Here is a 27,463-nt window from a genome sequence, read left to right on the forward strand (position 1 = left end):
GTTTAAATAATTAACAATGACAGATTCCTGCTAACAGATAAAGGGTGGTAAAGATGTAATAGGGTGACAGTATCAAAGTCCCCAGATAAGACAAAGTGGGATATCTGTGGGTTGATCAACTCTAAACTTTGAATGTCAATAGAAAGATTTCATTATTTAGGTAAGAATGAACAGGAAGAGGTTGCATCAGATACCTCTGTGAGTACTGTGATCCCTCATAGGTTTATATATTTTTTGAGTGTAAGCTGAAGGAAGTGAACCCCACTTTAAAGGAGAATGTCTGACTCCATGTTTAGGTAAGCACCCAGGCTTGGCAAGCCTCCCTCTCTCGTAGAAGCTAATGCTTAGCAACTATTTTAACTCTGCCAAACATAGCTGATAGCTGCTCAAGAAAAACCCGACATGCAGTTTTTTTTCCAGCTGACAACCCCAGGTAGCAAAGCTCTCCCTCCCTCTGATCACCCCTGGCTGCCCACTGCTGCTGCACCACCACTGACCGTGCACAGTGCTGCAGACGGGCCACATAGGAGGCTATCAGCGCATGCTCATCGGCCAAGTGACTGGGTATATCCTGGCTATACTGTAACCTAGGAACAATGGAGGCAAAGACAGCAAGCGTGACACAAACACATACAGAGGGAGAAATGAACATGGATTAAAATGAGCAAACTTCAAAGAAAAATTTAAAAAATAATAAATCATGATAAGGAAAACAATAAAAAACCCACAATGCATAATGGAATATGGTGTTAGATCCTCAGGAATCCATCTCTCAAATCCTTTAAACAAAAGCAGTCCTTCAGGAGTGGTGCTGGCCCACTGACATGACAGCCCTTGGGAGGGACTTGTTGAGTCGGCAGAGGAGCCGCATGTACCACTTTTGTCCGGGTGCTGCGCTCTGTGATGATGCACTTTTTAGAGGATGCCTTCTGGCAAGACAACTGAGGCACAGCCAATCTACTAAATATTACTACATGATCCCCTAGCGCTATGCTTTTATAAGCTTTTGTGTACATCTAAGAATTTTCAGTGTTACTTTATGTTGCCAGTTAAACATTTTTATTTCTATAAGGATACTGCCTTTAGCATCAGTCTATTTCTCCCATAAAACTGGTACCCATCCCAAACGCATCAGAACTGCGCCTAATTATAAGGCAACACTATATATTCTGAGTGAGGCTGTCTCTTATAGATATATGAAAGGTCCTTAAGCACATGGTCTTCTAACTTTTTACTACAGAAATATTAAAACTTGCACAAAATAGAGTAATCTAATGACTACCCCTCAGGTACCCATAGCAAAACTTGAATGAATATCAACATTTTCGTTATCTAATTGAATTTTCATTCCTCCAACTTTTTGTGCAGGGAAGAGCAGCTAAAAGCAAACCCCAGGCAATTATTTCACCTGGGAATACTTGAGCCTGTACATCTATCAGACAGTAAAAACATTTCACACAACCCTAACACCATTATCACACCTAAAAACACAGACAAAAATATTTTAGTATCCCAGTCCATCTGTCAATTTCCTCAAATCTTAAACAATGTCCATTTACAACTAAAGTCAAGATCCAAACAAAGTCCCCACTTTGCAATTGGCTGGTAGGTTTCTTTTATGTTTGTATGTGACTGATACGTTTCTGGGTTTTGTTTTCTTTTTTTGCAACAGAGTCTCGCTTTTGTCTCCCAGGCTAGAGTGCAATGGCATGATCTCGGGTCACTGCAACCTCTGCCTCCTGGGTTCAAGTGATTCTCCTGTCTCAGCCTCCCAAGTAGCTGAGATCACAGGCGTGCATCACCAGATAATTTTTGTATTTTTAGTAGAGACAGGCTTTCGCCATGTTGGCCAGGCTGGTCTTGAACTCCTGACCTCAAGTAATCTCCCTGCCTCAGCTTCTCAAAGTGCTGGGATTACAGGTGTGAGCCACTGCACCCGGCCCCAGTCATCTTTCTGAAGCTCAAACTCTCCTACCTTTGGCCAGTGGGAGCTCCTGTTATAGGCTCTTGTGTTCTTTTGATATAACCATTAGACCTTATTAGCTTTCCTGCTGTCTAGCACAATAAAATGCTCTAGTTTTTTTTTTTTTTTTTGAGACGGAGTATCACTCTGTCACCCAGGCTGGAGTGCAGTGGTGCAATCTCAGCTCACTGAAACCTCCGCCTCCCGAGTTCAAGTGATTCTCCTGCCTCAACCTTCTGTGTAGCTGGGATTATAGGCGTGCGCCACCACGCGCAGCTAATTTTTGTATTTTTAGTAGAGACGGGGTTTCACCATGTTGGCCAGGCTGGTCTCAAACTCCTGACCTCAGGTGATCCACCCACCTTGGTCTCCCAGTGTGCTGAGAATACAAGTGTGAGCCACTGTGCCTGGCCCTCTGGTTTTGTTATATATCCTGTCCCAGACTTGGAATGAACCATCCTTCTAAGGATCCCTTGTTCCGTTTACTGGCAAAGAGTATTTAGAGACTGCAGTCAGAATGCTAGGGTGCCCACTGTTCTAGGCTCACCGATTCTAGGCCTTCTCAGTGGAAAAAGCTAGAAAATCTGTATATTTTAGAATGAAGAAAAATAAGTCCTCTCAGTGCTTTCAAGGTACCACTCCATTTTCTTCTGGCTTGCATTGCTTTTAACCCTTTTCCCATTTGTCCTGAGAATACTCACCGGCAGCGCTTGCAGATACAGCATTTACCCTGAGATAACTTTGCCATGAAATAGCTTGCTTTTATTATTGTTCTCTCATCACTCTAGTACACGGACTTTGGAAAGAAAAGACATCATTCTATTTACAGCATTCTGTTCTTAGTAGTGGTATTTCCATTTACAAAAATACAGTAATTATTGATTGCTGAAAATGCCAAAGCTTAGAAAGCATAGCATTCCTGTGCATGATGTTAATTATTATTATTATTATTATTATTATTTTGAGACAGAGTCTCACTCTGTCACCAGGCTAGAGTGCAGTGGCATGATCTCAGGTCACTGCAGCCTCTGCCTCCTGGGTTCAAGCCATCCTCCCGCCTCAGCCTCCCAAGTAGCTGGGACTACAGGTGCATGCCACCATGCTCAGCTAATTTTTTGTATTTTTAGTAGAGATGAGGTTTCACCATGTTGGCCAGGATGGCCTCGATCTCTTGACCTTGTGATCCACCCACCTTGGCCTCCCAAAGTGCTGGGATTACAGGTGTGAACCACCATGCCCGCCTGATGTTAATTATTAACATCGTTCTCAAACGGTTGGATGAAGATTCATTTAATGAATCAATTTTTTCCGAAATAGATTATTCTGATGACTCAGATGATTCTGATGTTAGTTCTGTTTAGAAATAACTCCAAAAACAGTTTGTGTATTTTATTTTCACACTGAAAATCAGTCAGCTTTGCTTCAGCCTTAAAGAGCGTGTTTATGTAAAATTAAAGGAGCACTGGCAGCAAGCTGTACTTTTTTTCTAAATGGGAAAAGGGTTAATGAGAAATCAACAGTTGTTCTTATCTTTGTTTCCTTGTACGTAACATGTCTTTTTTTTAGGCAGGGTCTTACTCTGTCACCCAGGCTAGAGTGCCATGGTGCAATCATGGATCAATGCAGCCTCAACCTCCTGGGCTGAAGCAATCCTCCTGCCTCAGTCTCCAGAGTAGCTAGGGCTACAGCTGTGCACCCCCACACCTGGCTAATTTTTATTTATTTATTTATTTATTTATTTATTTATTTATTTATTTTTGAGATGGAGTCTTGCTCTGTGGCCAAGGGTGGAGTGCAGTGGCGCAATCTCTGCTCACTGCAAGCTCCGCCTCCTGGGTTCACGCCATTCTCCTGCCTCAGCCTCCCGGGTAGCTGGGACTACAGGTGCCCGCCACCTCACCTGGCCAATTTTTTTGTATTTTTAGTAGAGACGGGGTTTCACCGTGTTAGCCAGGATGGTCTCAATCTCCCGACCTCGTGATCTGCCTGCCTCGGCCTCCCAAAGTGCTGGGATTACAGGCATGAGCCACCATGCCCAGCTCTAATTTTTAAATCTTTTGTAGAGACAGGGTCTCACTTTGTTGCCCAGGCTGTTCTTGAACTCCTGGGTTCAGGTATGTAATATGTCTTTTTTTTTTCCTCTAGTTGCTTTTTAAATGTTTTATTCGTCACTGATTTTCAGCAATTTGATTCTGATATGCCTTGGTATGGTTTTCTCTTTGTTTATCCTGGCATACAGTTTGTTGTGTTTGTAAGTATTTGTAGGTTTATAGTTTTTAATGAATTTGTAAAAATTTCTTTGAGAAGTTGGGAAAAAACGTTTCTTAAATATATTTTCTCCCTCTCGTCTGTTAGACTGCCTGACATTATCCCACAGGTCCCAGAGGCTCAGTTCATTTTCAGTCATTTTCCTCTCTGTGCTCCACTCTGGGTAATTTGTATTGCCGTGTCTTTAAGTTCAGTGTAAGTCCATCCATTGAATTTTTCATTTCAGACATTATTCCTTTCAACTCTCTTGCAGGCCATTATAAGTATTTTAGCTTTTACTCTGATATGAGAAGCTATTGAGAGGTGACATATGATTTTATTTTATTTATTTCTTGAGATGGAGTTTCGCTCTGTTGCCCAGGCTGGAGCGCAGTGGCGTGACCTCAGCTCACCGCAACCTCTGCCTCCTGGGTTCAAGTGATTCTCCTGCCTCAGCCTCCTGAGTTAACTGGGATTACGGGCATGCACCGCCATGCCCAGCTAATTTTTGTATTTTTAGTAGAGACAGGGTTTCGCCACGGTGGCCTGACTTCAAGTGATCCACCCACCTAGGCCTCCCAAAATGCTGGGATTACAGGTGTGAATCACTGCACCCGGCCGTAGTATTATTTATATTTTAATAAGATCATTAGGCCAGGTGCGGTGGCTTATGCCTGTAATCCCAGCACGTTGGGAGGACAAGGTGGGAGGACCACTTGAGCCCAGGAGTTAGAGACCAGCTTGGGCAACATAACAAGACCCTCATTTCTAAAAAAATTAAAAGATATTTCCTCTCTAGAAAGTAAACTGCTAGAGAACAGGGGAAGATGCAATTAGAAAACTACTGCAGTCTTCCAGGTGAGAGACAAGAGTGGGCTAGGAAAACAGCATTTAACAGAGGTCGTAAGAAATAACAGAATCTTGAACAAATTTCTATGATGTTTTTGTATACAGTTGATCTCATAGTCGGGAAGTGGAGATGGATGTAAAGGAATGAGAGGAATCAAGGGTTCTGAATGAGCAACTGGGAAAATGGGATTGTCATAAACTGATGGGGAAGGCTAAGGGAGAAGTAGATCTGGTGGGGGACGATAGAGAACTCAGTTTGGAACATGCTAATTATGAGATACGTATTAAATATCCAAGCGAAGGTACTGATTAGGAGGTGGATATATGAGGTAAGGGCTCAGGGAAAAGCTGTGGCCAGAAAAATACATTTAGAAGTCACCAATATTATCGGTGTTATAAAAAGTATGAGTCTGGCTACAACTGCCTACTACTAGTGAGTGAAGACAGAAAAGAGAAGTGGTCCCTGTCACACACTACCATTCGGATTTCAAAGGAGTGTGGAAAAACTTGCAAAGGAGGCCAAGATGAAATGAGAAAAACTAGGAGGGCATGATTATCTGGAGGCCACGTGCAACAAGCGTTTCAAGTAGAAAGGAGAGATCATCTATGTCAAACGCTACCTACAGATCAAGTAAGGTTAAGTACTGAAAACTGACGACTGGATTCTGTGGTTTAGAAGTCACCAGTGTCCTTGTCATAAATAGTTTTGGCAAAATAATAGGAGGTGAAAGTCTGACTAGGTGTGTTTGAAAGGAAATGGCAGAACAGAAATTGAAGTTTCTTTCTACAGATAGCCCTTTAAAGAAGTTTTTCTGAAATGGGAAGGAGAGATATAGAGGGTACCTAGAAAGGGAACTGAGGCCAAGAAAGGTTTTTGTTTTTGTTTTTTTTTTTTGAGATGGAGTCTCGCTCTGTCACCCAGGCTGTATTGCAGTGGTATGATCACTGCAGAGGCTCACTACAACCTCTGCCTCCTGGGTTCAAGCAATTCTCCTGCCTCAGCCTCCCGAGCTGGGACTACAGGTGTGTGCCACCACGCCCAGCTAATTTTTGTATTTTTAGTAGAGATGGGGTTTTGCCATGTTGGCCAGGCTGGTCTTGTACTCCTGACCTTAGGTGCATGTTGGCCAGGCTGGTCTTGTACTCCTGACCTTAGGTGATCCGCCCGCCTTGGTCTCCCAAAGTGCTGGGATTACAGGCGTGAGTCACCAGGCCTGGCCAATAGGAAGACTTCTATTCTATTCAGAACCAGTATTGTTTGTCATATAATTAGAGATCTAGAACACAATGAAAAGCATTCTTAGTAGTTAGATAAAGAAGTTAAATGACCATGAATCTTCTGATAATTTTGTTTGGGGTGTGGGGTGTAATGTTCTACCCCCATTCAAAGTTGTACCTAATTTACCAGATTAGACAAAAAACCAAACACCGCATGTTCTCTCTCATAGGTGGGAATTGAACAATGAGAACTCATGGACACAGGAAGGGGAACATCACACTCCGGGGACTGTTGTGGGGTGGGGGGAGGGGGGAGGGACAGCATTAGGAGATACACCTAATGCTAAATGACGAGTTAATGGGTGCAGGAAATCAACATGGCACATGGATACATATGTAACAAACCTGCACATTGTGCACATGTACCCTAAAACCCTAAAGTATAATAAAAAAAAAAAAATTTATTAAAAAAAAAAATAAAATAAAAAAAAATAAAAAAATAAAAAAAAGCTTACACACACACAAAAAAAGAAAAAACAAAAAAACAAACAAACAAAAAAAAAAGGAAAATTTAAACTCTTTCCTTTTTGATAAAATATAAATATACATATATACATAAATATGCAACATATGTATAATCCCCAACTAACAAACAAGCTTTATTTTAGAAATTTGTTTTTCCGAAGCAGAGTCAATAGTTTACAATTCAGACTTTTTTCCTATAAAAACAAGAATTCCTAAACTGTCAAATGGCAATTCAATCCATAAAAGGAGGTGATGCCTAAATATCCAATAGTTCTAACAGCATTACTGATGGAAATTGGGCACCTGAAACAACGTATGGAGCACCTACTAGGTATCCAGTGATGAAGACACCACAGTAAACAAAACCCAGACACGGCTGCTGCTAACAACACTCTAGTAGGAAAAGAAATGACCACACCAATAAATGTAAACTTGCAAATGTAGTAAGTGTTTTGATAAGCGGGGACACTGTCCTCCTCTGAGAGGACACAATACTATTTTATCCAGTCAAGGAGATCAGCAAAAGCAAAGGTCAGTACAACGACCGCAGAGCTAAAATGAGGAGTGACAATAAGATGAACACTCCGTAAGGCTCCCTGATCGGCACATTCACAAGGCATCCCCTGGCTCTAAGCCAATGCTAATGATGACCACAGCTGAGAGCAGAGGGTCTGGAATGGGACTTGTGGAGTCTAAAGCAGCATTTCTAAAAATATGTTTCCCCTGACTACCTCCTTTAGAACTCCCAGGCTTCTACCGAATCAGTCGGGGAACACAGCCTGGGAATCTGCATTTAGAAGTTTGCAGGTGTACTAGCTGCATTCCAGTGTGAGAACTGCTCCCCAAGAGATGGTGATAATATCTCGTGATGTCAGCAGAATTTCTAGTGGTAGCAGGCAAACCGTCAGGAGGCACATCTGTAGGGACAGGGAGCAAGGGGACGGGACTGAAATGGGGGAAGTGGGGATCAAGGGTGAGCAATAGCGGGACAAGGTCAGAGGCAGGACAAGCCCCTGACCTTGTCCTGAGGCTGGGTGTAGAGGAGCAGCCTGGAGCCAATGGTAACAATTACGTACCAAGCAGGAGGTAGTGGAATACAGCAATTGAGAGCATGGGCTTTGGTTTTTAATCCAGTTGGACAATAACTTCTCTATGCTTAGTCCCCTCATCAGCAAAATAATAATAATATAAAATCTACTTCATATTTATTTTGCAGACTGTTGGGAAGATTGGATAAAATAATGTCAAAAAGCATCTGGCACATATGTTGTCATAGTCATTAGCAACAAAGTACCTGTGACATATCAGATACTCTTATATATCTTCTCTTGTTTATACTCAGAACAATCTTACAAGAAAGGGATTAGGGTAATCCTCATGATTTTACATTTCCAGCCCTGACCTCTCCCTCGAGCTCCAGAATCATGTACTTGATGGTCTATTCAACACCTCCCCTTGGGTGCCCAATGGGCATTTCAAACCTAATATGCTCAAAATAGAACTCTTGATTCTTTCCACCGCACCTCCTCACCTGCTCTTCCCCAGACTGACTGACCAGCTTAAATAAATGATATCACTATACCCAGCCATCAGGCCAAAACCAGAGGGGTCTTTTTAATTTCTCTCTTTTCCTTGAACACACATCCAATCCACTGCAAGTCCTGGTGGCTCTTATTTTCTCATCACCTCCACTGCCGCCATGACTTCTCATGAGCAGCTTCTTACAAGTTCTTGCTTAGACTGCTCCAATAGCCTGTTGACTGTGCTCTCTTCTGCTCATACACTCTACAGTTGATTCTCCACACTGCAATGAGTGGCCTTGTCAGTTTTGGGGCGATGAAAATGTTCTAAAACTGATTTCAGTAGTGGCCGCACAACTCAGTGCATACACTAAAAACCACCGAATTGTACATCTTGAATGGATGAATTGTACAGTGTATGAGTTATATCTCAATAAATCTGTTTAAAAAACAAATCAAGTGTCCTAACTAATAATTCTGAAACTGCTACACATGCTGCTGGCACGGAATGAATAAGTCAATGGATGGTAGATGATGGGAGCCAGGTGTCTCACCCCAGGAGAGGGAAGTTACAGACAACCAAGGTGGGGACAGCTAGAGGAAACCCCGTGGTACTGGATTAGAGTCAGATACTTCAGCATAACTCACAAATACCTTAATGCAGATACAGATAGATAGAGAAATAATTACAGGCATGTGCATATATGCATACTGATTTCTTTTATTTTTTTCCTCCTCAACAGAGCCTGGGCTCTGTTGCCCAGGCTGGACTGGAGAGCAGTGGCGCAATCTCGGCTCACTGCAACCTCTGCCTCCTCGGTTAAAACGATTCTCGTGCCTCAGCCTCCCAAGTAGCTGGGACTACAGGTGCGCACCACCATGCCCAGCTAATTTTTAAATATTTTTAGTAGAGTTGGGGTTTCGCCATGTTGGCCAGGCTGGTCTCGAACTCCTGACCTCAGGTGATCTGCCTGCCTTGGCCTTCCAAAGTGTTGGGATTACAGGCATGAGCTACCGTGCCCAGCCTATACACACTGATTTCTAATACCATTCTCTAATAAAGGAGCCAGGGCTCCCTTGAAAAATGCCTAATTCTAGGGCTGGGGCAGGGAATACAAGATGAGCCTGGAGCATGTTGTAACGTCACAACCTAAGTAAGTGCTTAAAAAACAAAAGGCAGCATGTCAAAGGGACACAGGACCCAACCAGAAAGAGCTCCCACTAGCCAGAGTTAGAATAATTTGAGCAACAAAATAAATAATGTATTAAACAGTATTGGGTTATAACCCAAAGCATAAAATAAGCATCCATGAGTCCACACTGATATAAATAAATGATTAAATCAACAAATGGGAGATATATAGAGGGTGTAGATACTTCCCTCTCCAGGCGAGTAGAGCTTAATTCCTTACCCCTGCCCTTGAGTATGAACCATGCTTAGGGACTTCCAAAGAATAGAGTAGGGAAACACTGAGAAACCTTGTCAATGATGCTTTGGACAGGAGACCAAGGTTCCCATCAGCAGCGAGAAGTCATGCTGACAGCAGGTTCTCTATGATGCAGTGAGAAGGGCACTTGCCTCTGTGGTGTTCTTCCCCTAAACCCATAATCACAGTCTAATCATGAGAAAACCATGAAGGACATTCTGCAAAATATCTGACCAGTACTCCTCAAAACTGCCAAGGTCATGAAAAATAAGGAAAGACTAAGAAACTCACAGAACAGAAGAAGCCAGGGAGACAGGATGACTAAATGAGATGTGGCATCCCAGAACAGAGAAAGGGCATGAGTGGATAAACTAGTGAAACAGGAATAAAGTCTGGAACTTAGTTCACAGTAGTGTATGGGTGTTATTTCTTAGTTGTGACACATGCACCCAGGCAACATAAGTTAGCAATATTAGAAGAAACAGGGCCGGGTGCGGTGGCTCATGCCTGTAATCCCAGCACTTTGGGAGACCAAGGCAGGTGGATCACCTGAGGTCAGGAGTTTGAGACCATCCTGGCTAATACAGTGAAACCCCGTCTCTACTAAAAATACAAAAAATTAGCCACGCGTTGTGGTGGGCGCCTGTAGTCCCAGCTACTCAGGAGGCTGAGGCAGGAGAATGGTGTGAACCTGGGAGGCGGAGCTTGCAGTGAGCCGAGATCGAGCCACTGCATTCCAGCCTGGGCAACAGAGCGAGACTCCGTCTCAAAAAAAAAAAAAAAAAAAGAAAGAAAGAAAGAAAAGAAACAGAGGAAGGGGTATGTATATGGGAACTTACTGTACTACTTTTGCAACTTTTCTTTAAGCCTAAAACTATTCTACAATAAATCTTATTAAAAATGCTTTTTAAAAATCAAATCCCATCTCCCCTGCGTGATCTGGCCCCTTGCTGCCTCTCCAGCTGGTTTTCTATGATCGACCCTCTGCTCACCACGCTTCAGCCGTGCTGACCTTTCTGCTATTCCAGAAAACACCCAGTACCTTCCCACCATGGGACCTTTATCCTCCCCATTCCCTCTACCTGGAACAATCTTCCCTGAGATGCTGGCATGGCTCTCTTTCCTCCTCACATCATTCAGATTCCTGATCAAAGTCATCTCTCCAGAGGGCCCTTCCCTGATCATCCAACCTAAAACCTGAAACTCGCTGCCCCATTCTCTCTCTATTTTTCTGTACAGCATTTACCACTATTCTTTATTATACTATAAAACAATGTTTTTCTGTCTTCTTTGCTAGAACAGCAGCTACATAAAAGCAGAGACCTATTTTTACACAGCTAAATCATCAGGCACCTCCTAAAATAGTGCCTCGCACATATCAGGTGCTCAGCAAATATTTGCTGAACTAATGAATTAGTCTAAAGATGAAGTAATCAGTTACTTCTAAAGAAGTACTTAAGGACGGGTGTGGTGGCTCACGCCTGTAATCCCAGCACTTTGGGAGGCTAAGGAGTAGACCACCTGAGGTCAGGAGTTCAAGATCAGCCTGGCCAACATATAGTGAAACCCTGTCACTACTAAAAAATACAAAAATTAGCTGGGCGTGGTGGTGCATGCCTGTAATCCCAGCTACTTGGGAAGCTGAGGCAGAGAATTGCTTGAATCGGGGAGGCAGAGTTTGCAGTGAGGCGAGATTGTGCCACTGTACTCCAGCCCAGGCAACAGAGCAAGACTATGTCTCAAACAAACAAACAAACAAAAAGAAAGAAGTACTTAAGTGTAAAGAGTTAACTCAACAATTCTGTCAACAGGTAAGTGACAAAGCTTGACCCTGAACCCAGGCCTAGGTGACTTCAGAGCTCATACTCTCTCTGCCACACCACGCTTAAAGCGAAATGGAGTTGACAGCAGCAAAGGGCAGGAGTAAACACCAAGTGCCGTGTTAGAGAAGGCAGGGGAGCTCCTGTGGCCGAGTCACTCAGGCAGGCGAGTGCTGCGCTGAGGTGGCTGTCAGTGCAAGAGCACAGTTACAGTGTGTTTGTGACCAGGGAGTTGATCCACATTTGGGAAATACACAATTTGGGGCAGAAGTTTAGATTTAATTTCTGTTCTTGAATTGACAGGCAGAGTTCAGTGAGATTTTCTTATGGCACCTCAATTTTTATATACGTAATGTAGGTGAAAATACAGAATTTGGGGAATATTACAAAGAGTTGTTATAATGGATTTTAAGATAATTTTTTCCCAGTGCTGTCGTTTCTCCTCAAACAATGAGAGTAATTCTGGTGACCACTGTTTCAAAGTGTTAGACCTTTAAGGAAGTCATCTCTGAAGAAGGTTAAAAGCGCGAAAGAGTTCCATCAAAGCGATCTCTAATGTACTGGTTGAGTGTCGGTAGGACAATTATTTACTAGTATTATCTTCCTTGATGGAGGTAGTCCTTCTACCAGTTACTAATTACCAGCTCCTCTCTGAATAAGTATATTATACTCTTTTAATTTCATGGGAACTCGAACACTAAGCCACATTCATCTTCCCAATAATCAAGCCCTTGGGCAAGTTGAAGTGAGAGAATAGAGATCCATCTCCATATTTGTTATTCTAAATTTCAAAGGGGCCAACATTTGTACCTTTGACTACTGCTACTATACTACGAATGAAGAAGATGTAAAGCCCTACTAAATTTGATGTAATCTTTGTTTGCTTTTTTTTTTTTTGAGACAGTCTCACTCTGTCACGTAGGCTAGAGTGCAGTGGTGTGATCACAACTCACTGCAGCCTCAAACTCCTGGGCTCAAGCAATCCTTGCACCTCAGCCTCTAGAGTAGCTGGGACTACAGGCAGGTAACATCAGGCCCAGATAGTTAAAGAAAAAAATTTTTTGTAAAGATGTGGTCTTGCTGTATTGCCCATACTGGTCTTGAACTCCTAGCCTCAAGTGATCCTCCCACCCTGACCTCCCAAAGTGCTGGGATTAGAGGTGTGAGCCACTAGCGCCTAGCCTTGTAATCATATTTCGTTATTTATGTTGAGTCCAGTAATGGACCACAACATGCTGACTTATAAAGTACCTTTTATCAGCTCTGAAATTCTGAGTGTAAGTAATAAAAAAAAATTGTATATAGAGTTGCATCTCTTCTTTTTAACATCCTTATTCTAAATCCAAGAGAAGGTGAAATGCTTATTGTTCTCAAAGAGCCCGATAGTAAATATTTTTACGCTTTGTAGGCCATAAGGTTTCTGTTGCAGCTACTCAGTCTGCCATGGTAGGGGAAGCAGCTATAGCCAATGTATAAACAAGTATGTTCCAATAAAACTTTATTTACGAAACAAGTATACACATGGTATACACAAGGGCAGGAGTTGGCACAAGCTGTAGTTTGCCAACCCCTGCCCTTGTGTATACCATGTGGTGGCTGGGAAGTGTTCTGAGGTCAGTTATATACCTGTACACCATGCCAATATCTGAGAGGAGTTCAGGAGTCTTTGTCTTATATTCTTGAATTTAGGTGGATGTTAGGAACTAAAGTGGCTTACAACCGTAAGTCTGCTTTGATTCCAAAGTGGCTCTCAAACCCTACTATGCCTTAGATAAGTTTTAGGTAGCCTAGGGATTCATTGCAATGAAGGTGAGAAACTAAGGAAGATAGCTGCACCCTTCCAAGTTGTCATAACAGGATGAAGCTCCCAGAAAAAGCAACTCTGGAACAAACATACTTTGCTTTCTGGCAAACCTTCCAGCCCAGGATCAACTCCAGGGTGCTCCTAATCTAACAGGACCATTCCAGGCTGCAATATGCTTTGGAACAGTGGCCACATGGATTTCAGCTGCTCCTCCATAGGTCTAAGTTTGAAGGTGGTATGTAAGTCTACAAAATGACCAAGGGCCAAAGCGCAAGGACAGGAGTCCAAAGGGAACCACAGCAAGAAACTGGCCTTTGGAGTCTGACAAGAGGTCAACATGAGGTTATAAAGCCAAGTTTAAGAAATAAGCCAGGAGTAACAAGTTAAATCAGGGTCAAGTGTAAAACAAAGAAGCTGCTAGACATGAACACTAGAAATCTGTTTCGGGACAATGCTCTTGCCTTGCCTTCTGTCTTCGGGGCTCATGAAAGCACTTTTTGTGTGTTCTTGGTCAATGACAGGGTCCCTAATATGTGGTTATTTTAGAAAACAGATATAAACTCTAAAGGGTTTACCTATAAGGTCAGAAAATAGGACAATGACTTATCCTACAAGGATAAGCTATAAATGCATCAAGTTCAATGTAGTCGCAGGTGGAATTTTGATTGGGGGGCAAAACTGAATTGCGTGACACAGAGTGGCCAAATAGTAAATATTTAGTTGTACTGAGTTTTCAATATATTTACCGAGTATCTATGTGCCAGATACATCAGTACTGGAACTACAGTGATAAACAAATGTAGCTCCATCCTTGTGAAGTGCCCAGTCTTGAGAGGAATACTGAAATACTGACATTAATCAAGTATTTATAAGGGTAGGGAATGTTATAAAAGGATGTTTGGGGAGATCATAAATAGATTTGACCTAGTCCAGGAGATCAGAAAAGTCCTCCCTCAGAAAGTGACATCAAAGTTGAAACTTGGGTGATAAACAGGGTTGGCTAGGTGAAGATGTTGGATGCAGAGGGTTCCGGGCAAAGGGAAGGGTATGTGCAAAAGTGCAGGTGAGAGAATTTACAGCATACTCCAGGTACTGAAAGAGTTCTGGCTTGAAGAGTAGGGGAGAGCATTAGAAAATGAGGCTGGGGAGACAGGCCGGGTACCATGAAGGGTTTCCCAAGCCTATTCATTCATTCATTCATTCACTTATTTGAGATGGAGTCTCACTCTTGTCACACAGGCTGGAGTGCAGTGGTGTGATCTCGGCTCACTGCAACCTCCACCTCCTGGGTTCAAGTGATTCTCGTGCCTCAGAGTCCCGAGGAGCTGCGACTACAGACACGCACCACTACGCCCAGCTAATTTTTCCTATTTTTAGTACAGATGGGGTTTCATCATGCTGGCCAGGCTGGTCTCAAACTCCTGACCTCAAGTGATCTGTCTGCCTGGCCTCTCAAAGTGCTGGGATTACAGGTGTGAGCCACTGCACCCGGTCCCAAGCCATGTTAAAGAACTGGTGTTTCTCCTGAATTTTAAGCAGTGGACTGTCATGATTAGACAGTGCTTTGGAGAAATGACTACCTGCAGTTTAAAAAGCAGACCAGAGTGAGGCAAAAGAGAAGGCAAGAAACTCAGTGAGGAGGCTGTGCAGTAATAGAGGTGAGAGGGGATTCTGGGTGGCCTGGACTAGAGTTGGACTAGAGCACAGAAAGAAGCTCTATTGTATACATTTGCATAAAAATTGAGTACATTTCTCAAAATTCTTCAAATTGTACACTTAATTAATGGTTTTTTTTTTTTTTTTTTGGAGACAAGAGTTTCGCTCTTGTTGCCCAGGCTGGAATGCAATGGCATGATCTCGGCTCACTGCAACCTCCACCTCCTGGGTTCAAGCGATTCTCCTGCCTCAGTCTCCAGAGTAGCTGGGATTACAGGCGCCCGCCACCACATCCAGCTAATTTTTCGTATTTTTACTAGAGATGGGGTTTCATCATGTTGGCCAGGCTGGTCTCGAACTCCTGACCTCAGGTGATCCACCTGCCTCGGCCTCCTGAAGTGCTGGGATTACAAGTGTAAGCCACTGTGCCTGGCCGATGAATTTCACTGTATATAAATTGAAACTAAATAAAGCTGAAAAAATAGCGACTTAGTGACTGTCTGGCTGGAGTGAGAGAGGAAGAAAGAGAGAGGATGGAGTAAAAGAGATTCCCAGGTTTCTGGCTTCAGCAAGAGGTGGCTGGTGCTGCCACTTACTGAGCTGAAGCTGTGGAGGAGGGGTGAAAACAGGTGAAAAAGGGTGATGAGGGGTGAAAAGAGAGGAGAAAGTCTAGGTTTAGATATGTTGGCTTTAAGATGTCTGTGAAACATCTAAGTGGAAATGCCAGGTGGGCACTGAGATAAATGGTTCTAGAACTCAGAGGATTGATTTGGGAGAAGGTTAGACGCAGGATCACTAAAATGGGAGTGTAGGCCCAAGGCAGGGTCCTGACGAGCACCAGCATATAAGAAATGAGTGCGGCTACAGGAATTTGTCATAGAGGCCGAGGAAGGAAACCAAGGACGGAAGAAGCCAAAAATTAGCCACACACTGGAATGTGGGTCACTTCAGTCACTTTCAATTCAGTCGTTTTCAATCTGAAATTCAATCTATCTTGGCACTTTGGAAGGCCAAGGTGGGAGGTCACTTGAGGACAGGAGTTTGAGACCAGCCTGGGCAACATGTCTCTGTAAAAAAATGAAAAATTCAGCCTGGTGTGGTACCAACATGCCTATGGTCCTAGCTACCTGGGAGGCTGAGAAGTGCCTGAGCCCAAGAGTCTGAGGCTGCAGTGAGCCGTGACTGCATCTCTGAACTCCAGCCTGGGCAGCAGAGCAAGATCTTGTCTCTTAAAAATAAAAATAAATCAATCTAGCTGTTGTTTCCCTCTATCATCCTCTAAAATTTAAGGCTAGGAGAAGAAAAGACCACTGTCACCTTTCATATAGCCTGGCCTCCACAACTTCAAACAGACCAGATCGCTCCAAGAAAGATCCCACATGGAAGCTCTATGAGAAATGCTGAGTGAGAAGCTCAGAAAAGCATTTCTGTGTCCTCCACAATAAATGCACAAGGCCAGCTGATTCTAACAGTAAACTATAAGACAATTCTCTGACTCTGGAAAGTCCTGAAGTTTGAAGAAATATCAGTAGTTCTGTCATGGTGGGAGAAATCTGTAGGAACCACCAAAGCAGGAGGAAGACGTACAAAAAAATTTTCCAGTGAAAACCCGAACACCCAGAATAATCAGTGATTTTAGTAAGGAAACCCTAGGTAAGTGGATGCAGGCTAGGGATTAGCACTGAAAGTAGCATATTTCAGAGTAGATTCTTACACAAGACAACTTTTTTTCTTTCTTTTTTTTTTTTTTTTTGAGACGGAGTCTTGCTCTGTTGTGCCCAGGCTGGAGTGCAATGGTGTGATCTCAGCTCACTGCAACCTCCGCCTCCCAGGTTCAAGCAATTCTCCTGCCTCGGTCTCCCAAGTAGCTAGGATTACAGGCACCTACCACCACACCCGGCTAATTTTTTGTATTTTTAGTAGAGATGGGGTTTCACCATTTTGGGCAGGCGGGTCTTGAACTCCTGACCTCAGGTGATCCACCCGCCTTGGCCTCCCAAAGTGCTGGAATTACAGGCGTGAGCCACTGCACCCGGCCTGAAGACAACAACTTTGGATCACAGTATGTAAATCTGTGTCCTGTTATAGCAATGTAAACACATGCCTGCTGTTCTATCAGTATAACAGTATTCTAAATGCCTGACTGAGACTCTCAGATCCATGGGGCAAGCAATGTTACTCTTCTCTAACGTGATCCTGCAGCACACCATAAATAATTCTCAGCAAATTAAGTTCCTTTTCTCCTCTGTCACTAAGAAAAAATTACACAATGTCAAGGCACTAGTGTGGAAGACATGGATTTATAGAATATAAGGACACTCCCCATCTGGATTATCTCTCCTCAAAGGACTTTAGCCACAAAGGGCAAGGAAGTACAACATCCTTCCAGCAGCTCACTGTCTCATAAGTTGTGGCTTGATGCAATCAACTCTGTTTAGGGGAAAGAAAATAGTGTGTGCCTTCACTGTATTACAAGCTAATGAGAAAAAAATAGTGCTGTCCCATGAGGGCCTGTGAGAGAGACAAACAAGCCCAATGACATGCCAGGCTCTACAGGTTCTCTGGCACAGCCAGGTTATGGACAGAATGAAGGAGCTGGAGTGACATGGGGCTCTCTAAGAACTGTTCACCACCACTCACCTTTCCTGTGCATATCTACCCAGTGGGGTCTCGCCTTGATGAAGTAGTGGCGGTGATGCTATCTAAATTTGTCAAATGACCTCTTTCCCAACACAAAGTGCATGAAAAATCTTTTTTTTTTTTTCCCCGAGATGGAGTCTCACTCACTCTGTTGCTCAGGCTGGAGTGCAGTGGCCCAATCTCAGCTCACTGAAACCTCCGTCTCCCAGGTTCAAGCAATTCTCCTGCCTCAGCCTCCTGAGTAGCTGGGATTACAGGTGTGCACCATAAGGCCCGGCTAATTTTTGTATTTTTAGTTGAGACAGGGTTTCGCCATGTTGGCCAGGTTGGTCTCAAACTTCTGGCCTCAAGCAATCCAGATCCACCTGCCTCGACCTCCCAAAGTGCTGGGATTACAGGCATGAGCCACCGCATCTGGCCTGCATAAAAAATCTTTACCAAATAAATATCATATTGAATAAGAGAACATATCTAGTCCTTCCACTTTCTTCCCTCCCCACCCCCCGCATTTATGTTTTCTCCTGAGTAAATAAGCTCAATGAGGTTAAGGACCCGCTATCAATCAATGCTTGGGTTTAATGTACATAAAATTCTAGTAATCGGTTAACCTTCCTACTAGTTACTGAAAGGCAATGTAATATTATAGTTACACATAATATGTATAAAATAGAGGAATAATACCTTTCTTTTTTATTTCCCTGCTCTGAATGGAATAAGCAGGCAGTACTATGTGATTTGAAATAACTGAAAAAGAAAATCTCTTTCCTAGCAGAGGAAGTATTAATTAAGAAGCAAGCAGCAGCAAGAAGATTTTGAGAGACAGAATTTGTTTTTGGCCCAAGCCTGGGGAGTCTACACCCTCAAAGAGCTTGTAGTCTAGAAAGGCATCAAACAAACAGCTACTATGATACTATGATATGTACCAGACGCTGTGGCTCACAGAAGATCACATAATACAGTTTTAGGGTGTTAGGGAAGGCTTCTTGGAGGAGTCAAAGCTAAGATGAGAAGGAAGAATTAGATGACAAAGAAGAAAGAACAAGGTGAAAAGGATGGGGAGGTCCTTCAAGGAGAAGAGGCATATGCAGCTGCCTGCCTGGGGCATTGTGAGAGGTCCAAGTGCTTCTGAGTGTGGATGCTGAGAAGAGAGAGTGGGATGAGGAAGGGCAGGAAGCGCTGGAAGCGCTGGCAAGTGTCAGCTCAGAAACAAGAGCCTTGTAAGCCACACTGAAGAATGGCGGTTTTAGCTTGTAGAACTGTGTGGCCATCAGCTACCTATGGCTATTTAAATTCCAATTCACTCCAATTAAATAAAATTAGGCCGGGCACAGTGGCTCATGCCTGTAATCCCAGCACTTTTGGAGGCCGAGGTAGGTGGATCACCTGAGGTCAGAAGTTCAAGACCGCCATGGCCAACATGGTGAAACCCCATCTCTACTAAAAATAGAAAAATTAGCCGGGTGTGGTGGTGGACACCTGTAATCCCAGCTACTCGGGAGGATGAGGCAGGAGAATTGCTTGAACCCCGGAAGCAGAGGTTGCAGTGAGCCAAGATTGTGCCACAGCACTCTAGCCTGGGTGACAAGAGTGAAACTCCATCTCTAAATAAATAAATAATTAATTAAAAATTCATTTTCTCTGTCACATCTCAAGTACTCAACAGACACATGTGGCTAGTTGGCTCCCATACTGGTTAGCACAGAACACTTCCATGCTACTAGACAGTGCTGCAGCAAAGAAGATCCACTGGAAAGTTTTAATCGGAATAATAACATAATCAGATTCGCATTTCAGAAAAACCCCTGCAGTTGCAAAGAAAAGACTAAATTGGGGGTAAAGTGGGAAGTAGTCTGGAGATTCCCCAATAAGATCCATGAAAAAGTTGAGAACTGTACCACAGCACTGATTTGCTTTAAGTTTTTGCTTTACTAGCTGAAGTGAGCTGAAATATTTTACTAGTTTGATATTAAAGAGGAGTGAAAAAAATCTCTGGTTAAACATAGTAGGTCTAGGCTGGATCAGCACGGGAATTTCAGCATTCGGAAATGTTTGTTCTATGTGCCAGGCTGTGGCCCATCACCATCACTTGACCGTAGCAACTACAATGAATCAGCTTCTTAGGAGATAAGGTCAAAAGGTATTTCAGTGAAAAGCCCCAAAGCATGTGTGTGTAAAAATGTGTTTTTAAAAAGCATGTGTGTGTTCATGTGTGTATCAGAAAGAGAGAGAGACAGAGACATAGTGAGAGAGGAAGAGAGTATGTGTGGCGGCTGCTAGAGAGAAAAGGGGTGTGTGCGCATGTATGCATGTCAGGTTCTACTGGTCATTTGTTGGCTGTATTTGTATCGCCTTTGCTGGTGTGAGATTCGCTGGAAGAATCTGGATGACAAAAACGATGGTCTGGTTCCCAACTTTCTTCTTCTGGCACAAATCTTCCTCTGGTGTTTTGACCAAAGGGACCTTAACTCAAGCCAGGGAAAAACCTGAAAACGATCCGCACTTTTCCTCACCCCACCCACAACCAAAATTTACAAAGTTTGTCTTCACTCCCAGCATCCCACAAGCATCTCAATCTGAACACGACAACACTGCACTCGCACTCGAGATCTTTTTCCCCAAACTTGCTCCTTCCACTCGGCTCTGCCGACGGTCTATGATGGATGTGACGCTCGGTCACACTCAGGACCTCAAGCCTCAGTCCAATGCGAAGAAGAAACAAACTATTAGTTACTATGCTTCTGTCAGCTTCTATTTTTCAAACTAAGGTATTTAAGTATGGACTTGGAAATACTCAAACTTTCTGTTTGTACTAATCTGAGTTAGAACTGGTGAAAGGTTTACCTTAAATGCTTGAGTGGAAATGGAATCTAATCCCAACCCAGAAGCAGCTGAAAACTGGCGGTCTGCCCAGGCTGTCAGACAGCCTCTGGACACCTGCCAACACCAAGGACCCTGCAGTTCTCTAAGATTATGTGTTAATTTTCAATTACTCTGCTTTTCTGTCTTTAAAAAAAAAACGCTGGAGAAAAAACTATTCTTGTGTTGACTTGGTGAGATTCTCACAAAGACTTCCTACATGCTAGTTGTTTCCTGAAACCATCATTAATTCTTGCTTTTCAAACAAACTCTATTTTTCTCATTTCACAGGCAGGAAGAGAATCCGTGCACTGAGTCCACATATGGATAGTTTCTGACTTGATCACTTTTGTTTTATTCCTTTTCTTAGTTTCCCCCAACATCTCTGTTGTCCTTGGTCTTAAAAAAAACAAAACATAGTGATTTTTGTCATTCTGCTATATTCTATAGATAATAAGATAAACTCTACCTTGTCACCCAGTCAGAAAGCCATTTTAATACAGGCACACATTGTTTTATTGTGCTTTACTTTACCATGCTTCACAGATATTATGCTTTTTACAAATTGTAGGTTTGTGGCAACCCTGAGTTAAGCAAGGCCACTGGTGCCATTTTTTCCAACAGCATGTGCTCACTTGGTGTCTCTGTGCCACATTTTGGTAATTCTGGCAATGCTTCAAACTTCTCCATTATTATCATCATATCTGTTATGGTGATCTGTGATCAGTCATCTTTGGTGTTACTATTGTAATTGTTTTGGAGTGCCACAAACCATGCCTACATAAGATAGCCAACTTAATCAATCAATATGTGTTCTGACCATTTCACTGACCATCTCTCTCTCTCTCTCTTCCCAGGTCTCCCTATTCCCTAAGACATAACAATATTGAAATTAGGCCAGTTCATAACCCTTCTATGATGTCGAAGTGTTCAACTGAAAGGAAGAGTTGCATGTCTCTCATTTTAAATCAAAAGCTAGAAATGATTAAGCTTAATGAGGAAAGCATGTCGAAAGCCAACACAGGCTGACAGTGAGGCCTCTTGTGCCAAACAGTCAAGCTATGAATGCAAAGGAAAGCTCTTGAAGGAAATTAAAAGTGGTACTCCACCATACACAGAAATTATAAGAATGCAAAACAGCCTCATTGCTGATGTAAAGTTTTAGTGGTCTGGATAGAAAATCAAATCAGCCACAACATTCCCTTAAGCCAAAGTCTCATCCAGGAAGGCCCTGACTCTCTTCAATTCTATAAAGGCTGAGAGAGATGAGCACGCTGCAGAAGAAGAGCTGGAAGCTAAAAGAGGTTGGTTCACAAGGTTTAAGGAAAGAACCATCTCCATAAGATGCAGGTGCAAGGTGAAGCGGCAAGTGCTGATGGAGAAGCTACAGCAAGTTGTCCAGAAGATCTAGCTCAGATCACTGATGAACGCAGTTACATAAAAACTGCAGATTTTTGATAAGAAGAAACTGGCTTCTATCAGAAGAAGATGCCATCTAGGTCTTTCATGGCTAGAGAGAAGAAGTCAATGCCTGGCTTTAAAGCTTCAAAGGACAGGCGGACTCTCTTGCTGGGGCTAATGCAGCTGGTGACTTTAACTTGAAGCCAATGCTCATTTACCATTCTGAAAATTTTAAGGTCTTTCAGAATTATGCTAAATTTACCTTGTCTGTACTCCATCAAAGGAAGAACAAAGCCCAGATGACAGCACATCTGTTTACAGCATGGTTTACTGAATATTTTAAGCCTACTGTTGAGACCTACTGTTCAGAAAAAAAAGATTGCTTTCAAAACAGTACTGCTCATTCATTGACAATGCATGTGGTTCCTAAGAGCTCTGAAGAAGATGTACAAGGAGATGAATGTTGCTTTCATGCCTGCTAACACAACATCCATCCTGCAGCCCCTGGATCAAGAAGTAATTTTTTTTTTTTTTTTTTGAGACGTAGTTTTGCTCTTGTCACCCAGGCTGGAGTGCAATGGCACAATCTCGGCTCACTGCAACCTCCACCTCCCGGGTTCAAGTAATTCTCCTGCCTCAGCCTCCCAAGTGGCTGGGATTACAGTCATGTGCCACCATGCCCAGCTAATTTTTGTATTTTTAGTAGAGACGGGGTTTCACCATGTTGGCCAGGCTGGTCTGGAACTCCTGACCTCAGGTGATCCACCTGCCTTGGCCTCCCAAAGTGCTGGGGTTATAGGCCACCACACCCAGCCAAGAACTAATTTTGACTTTCAAGTCTTATTATGTAAGAAATGCATTTTGTAAGACTATAGCTGCCATAGATAGAGTGGTTCCTCTGATGGAGTCTGGGCAAAGTAAATTGAAAACCTCTGTAATGGACTAACCATTGTAGATGCCATTAAAAACATCTGTGATTCATGGGAGGAGGTTAAAATAAACATTAATAGGAGTTTGGAAGAAGTTGATTCCAACCCTCATGGAATTCTAGGGGTTGAAGACTTCAGTAGAGGAAGTAACTGAAGATGTGGTAGAAAAAAACAAGAGAACTAGAATTAGGTGTGAAGCCTGAAGATGTGACTGAATTGCTGCAATCTCATAATAAAACTTGAAAAGGTAAGGAGTTGCTTCTTATGGATAAGCAAAGAAAGGGGTTTCTTGAGATGGAATCTACTGATTGAGATGCTGTGAACATCACTGAAATGACAAGGATTTAGAATATTATATAAACTTAGTTGACAAAGCAGTGGCAGGGTGTGAGAGCACTGACTACAATTTTGAAAGAAGTTCTACTGTGGGTAAAATGCTATCAAACAGCATCACATGCTACAGAGAAATCTTCCACAAATGGGAGAGTCCATTAAGGGGGCAAACTTCATTGTTGTCTCATTTTAAGAATTTGCTACAGCTATCCCAATCTTCAGCAACCACCATCCTGCTTAGTCAGCAGCCATCAGCATTGAGGCAAGACTCTCTACCAGCAAAAAGATTAGAACTTGCTGAAGGCTCAGATGATCATTTTTTAGCAATTAAATATTTTTAAAATTAAGGTACATACTTTTAAAATATATACTGCTATTGCACACTTATGAGGCTACAGTATAGTGTAAGCAAAACTTTTATATGTACTGGGAAATTTAAAAGTTTGTATAAGTCACTTGATTGCAATATTCACTTTATTATGGTGGTCTGGGACCAAACCTGCCGTGTCTCTGAGGTATGCGTGTACTATTATGTTAACTCATCTCTTAATTTGGCCATGTTTTTACAGTTCAGAAATAATATTTATACTGTGGCATCTTCTGATCTTCAAAAACTGCTTTTCTTTTTTATGAAGTATAAATTAAAGTAAATATGCTATGATAAAATCTTGCCCTTACCTAAAAGTGCTAGCAATTAGGACTACTCAGAATTATAGGCTCTAATATTTACCAGTTCCCCATCCAAAGATGGTATTATGTCCCAAGTCAATACATCATCAACAACTGAACAAAACAGAATAGAAAGAATTATTTCTATTTTTGAGAGAATATTATTTGTTGAGAGAAATAAAAGTGAGGTGTTAGGGAAAAAAGACCTCTTCTAAAACACATCTATGCAAAGGGAGATGTGATATAATACATAAAATAGTTTTTTTCAGAAGCCACCCAAAAGAGAAGCCCATAGCTGTAATTCCTGAGTACCTCTACCTTTTCCAGGGACTATGAGCCAATCATTCTGAATCTGTGCTTCCAGAGTGTTCTAATTCCTAGGGTTGGCTTTCTTCTGGGCTTGTCTTACTTTCAGCCTACGTTTTTCTCTGTTAAGTTCGTTACCACTCATCCATTTGCTTGGCTGCTACCAAAATTTTGTTGCTATTGTTTCTTCTTCTTTTTCTTTGTTCTTGTGAGTTTTTACTTTAAAAAAAAAAAGAAAAAGAAACCTCTTGGCTGTCATTTTAGTGGTGTTTCAGGATGAAATAGGCAAATGTGACTTAATATGCCATGCTATCTGTTACTTTCCTTTTCCCTAAGTCTTTAAATTGCAATTATCCTATTTGGAGATCTTTACTTTTGTATACTGTGTGTGTGAGTGCTTAAAATGCATCATTTGGTCATGGTTTAATGGGTTAATGAATCACAGAAGGAGATACCTAGGCCTGGTCCAGATGACTGGATATAAATTGGATACCCCAGACCTCGTCCCTTTCACAGGAGGTGGCTAAGACTCCTGGGAAAAGTGCGAGAGCATTGGCAGTTGTACATGGATGGCTGCCTTATGTGAAGAAGGAAAATTCTGGAAGTGGAAATGTGTATGGGAAGGCTTGTGTGTGTGCATGTGTGCACACAGCTATGTGCTAGGTAGGAAAACCATGGTCTGCTAACAATCTGTTATTTTTCTTTCCCAGGATCTCTCTCTCTTCTTCTTCTTTTTTTTTAGAGACAGGGTCTCGCTATGTTGCTGCAGCTGGAGTGCAGTGGCTATTCACGGCATGATCATAGCTCACTGCAGCCTCAAATTCCTGGGGTCAAGCGATCCTTCTACCTCAGCCTCCTCTCTCTCTTCTTTTCTTGGCAGTATACTCTTCTTTGGGGGAAATGCTTCTCCGTCTGCTCTGATGCCATAGGTCTAATGGGCATGGCCCCTCACATACACACAAGGATGGACAGTAATGCCAACCAGGACACAAGAATCCTTTCTTGCGTTTTTCTAATCCAAGGGAGGAAAAGCACAACCCCTGGAGGGGCAAGGCTGTAGTGAGGTGTGTGTCTGGAACCATCGGCAGCTTGGGAGCAGCTGTTCTGCAGTGGCAGGGAGCGAAGATGGCACATGAAGAGAGGCAGCTCGGAAAAGGAGGGCCGCCTGGGGGCATTCCAGCTGCTTTCGTGATCTGTGTACTCTTCTGCCCTTTCCTTTCTGCTTTTTGCCTTTGCTTTGTGGGTTTTGCCTTTTAAGGTTCGATTTTACTACTTGAAACTAAAGGAGATATAATATTAATATACCAACTGAACGCACAAAGCACAAAGTTGCACATTGAAGGCTTTTGTTACTTCCATAGTTCTATGAAATTCCCACAGAATTGTTAAGCCTTAAGTATCCATAAACACAGCTAAAGCTTTAGAAGACATTTAAAAATAAAAAAAATTAGCATCATTTTCCATATTTGTCTGAATATAAGTTGACTTAAAATAATAGAACAGTACACAGCATAAGAACACAATTCACATTCTGAACCTTGGGGAAAAAGAGGTCTAGACGCAGGCCTCTTAGGAAATTGGACAGGGGAGGGGTATTTTAAGCCTATGTTTTAAAGCTTTGAAAAGTTTTTTCTTGTTTGCTTTTAAATGTACTACGTGGATGCTTTTAAAAGAAAGTAAATTTCAAGAAAGTATTTAGCCTAAGACAAAGACAAAATTTTTTTTCAGTTACAAGATATCAATTTAGGGATATTAAAAGATTATTAGGGAGGGCAAATCCCTACAGTAGAACCTCTCAGGAACATAATTTATGGTATCTCACGTGACAGTCATCATCTCTGCCATTTATAAGGTCTTCTGTGAAAAGTAAAGCTTACATTCAGATCATCTTTTATTTGGACTAACAGCATTACTTTTGGCCACCGTGATTATCACTATTTTTATATGCACTGCCTTTTAAAAAGGTAGGAACTAGAGCACTTAAAATTTTTCCTGCATTTTTATCACTGTGCATGTTGTTGTCTCAGTGATTGACGTCTTAGGATGAGTTCTAAAAGAAACCTCTTATTCTGGAGAGTAGCTGCTCTATCTCTGCAAGCATTCCTGTCTGGGCAGAGTAAGGCTCTGTGGCTGGCAAGATGTGCTGGGCTCCTGGCTTCCATTAGACTCTGGCCACACAGGTCTGTCCACATTCAGAGGAGGGAAGAAAAGCTGAGGAGTCCTTAAGGAAGCAAGTAGAATACTACCTGGAAATGTATACTATTTGATTACTGGGGCCATGAAAAGCCAAGTCTATGAATTAGGTAATTAATATCCACATGGTATATCACAATCTCATACTGAATATACATGGAATCCCCTAAAATCCTGGGGGCTGTAATGGTAGGGTAGGAGCATTTTGTTCCTATGGAGCCTCTCTACTCAAGTAACTGTGCTTCTTAATCAATCGGAGCTCAACCTTCTTCTCTGGTCTGCCCTCTGGCTGCCTTTGGTCTGCTGGTCAGCCCTTGGAAAGTTTACGATAACCACCTCTAGGGTGGGCTAATTCCACCCGAAAGAGTGGCTAAACACTGACTTTAAGATGAAATCTTAATCCCGGCTATAGATTATCTGAACCAGCTTTCAAAAATGACAAGTATCATTTGGTGACTGGCAATCACAGCTGGCTACTTACAATAAAGCCTGGGGGTGTAACACAGCAAGCCTGAGGGGTAGTCCTCTACAGAGGTGGCTATGATTATTACTGCTCCCTTCTTTTAGTTTTCTCAAGCAATAAAACATTGTCCAGAAAGCCATGCTCCTTCTAATAGCCTCTAGCAGCCACATTCGCTGTGGTCACCCTCATGTACTCGGGTGACTTAGCGTGACAGAACTAGTAAATGATGAGAAGAATTCAGATGGGAAATGCTACTGAATGAGATGGTATTCTTATAATTAACAGGAAAACTATGACCTGAATTCTTTGAATAGGCCACCTTATCTGCCTGGTTTTGAAATGGAAACATCTTTGATCTGGAGTCTGGGTTTGAATGCTATGGGTGTTTAACATAAAAAACTGAAGTCCAAGGACAGCAAGGGTTATCATAATATCTAGGTAGGTGGGACAGGCTTAATTGCTTTGTATTCGTCCATAAAAATTCCTTTCCTGCTTGGGGGCATTGCTGGTAAATCATTCTGTCTCTTCCTCACTTATTCTCACATTCCAGTTTACTTCCTAAGTCATAAAAATAATACATTAAATCCTCACATAAACCCCAAACGGTAGATATTATTTTTGTCTCCATTTTAGAGACAAAAAAT

At 42.4% G+C, this 27,463-nt stretch overlaps 1 protein-coding gene across 27 annotated transcripts in view; it reads right to left on the reverse strand.

Annotated features, from left to right (window-relative positions):
- The window catches only part of DTNB (dystrobrevin beta), a 297,564-nt gene that overhangs the window by 79,230 nt on the left and 190,871 nt on the right, over positions 1–27,463 (reverse strand). For 14 of the 27 annotated variants that reach the window (XR_004027093.1, XM_030800614.1, XM_030800618.1 and 11 more), the window contains one exon: positions 498–587. The exons of the other annotated variants lie outside the window; for them this stretch is intronic. Coding sequence is in view for 13 of the 14 variants with exons in the window: in XM_030800614.1 (XP_030656474.1) it covers positions 498–587 (90 nt within the window). In the remaining variant the exon portion in view is untranslated. The remainder of the gene's footprint in view (positions 1–497; positions 588–27,463) is intronic. 27 annotated transcript variants of the gene reach the window in all.

The sequence above is a fragment of the Nomascus leucogenys genome, chromosome 19, assembly GCF_006542625.1.
Source record: "Nomascus leucogenys isolate Asia chromosome 19, Asia_NLE_v1, whole genome shotgun sequence".
Classification (NCBI taxonomy): domain Eukaryota; kingdom Metazoa; phylum Chordata; class Mammalia; order Primates; family Hylobatidae; genus Nomascus; species Nomascus leucogenys.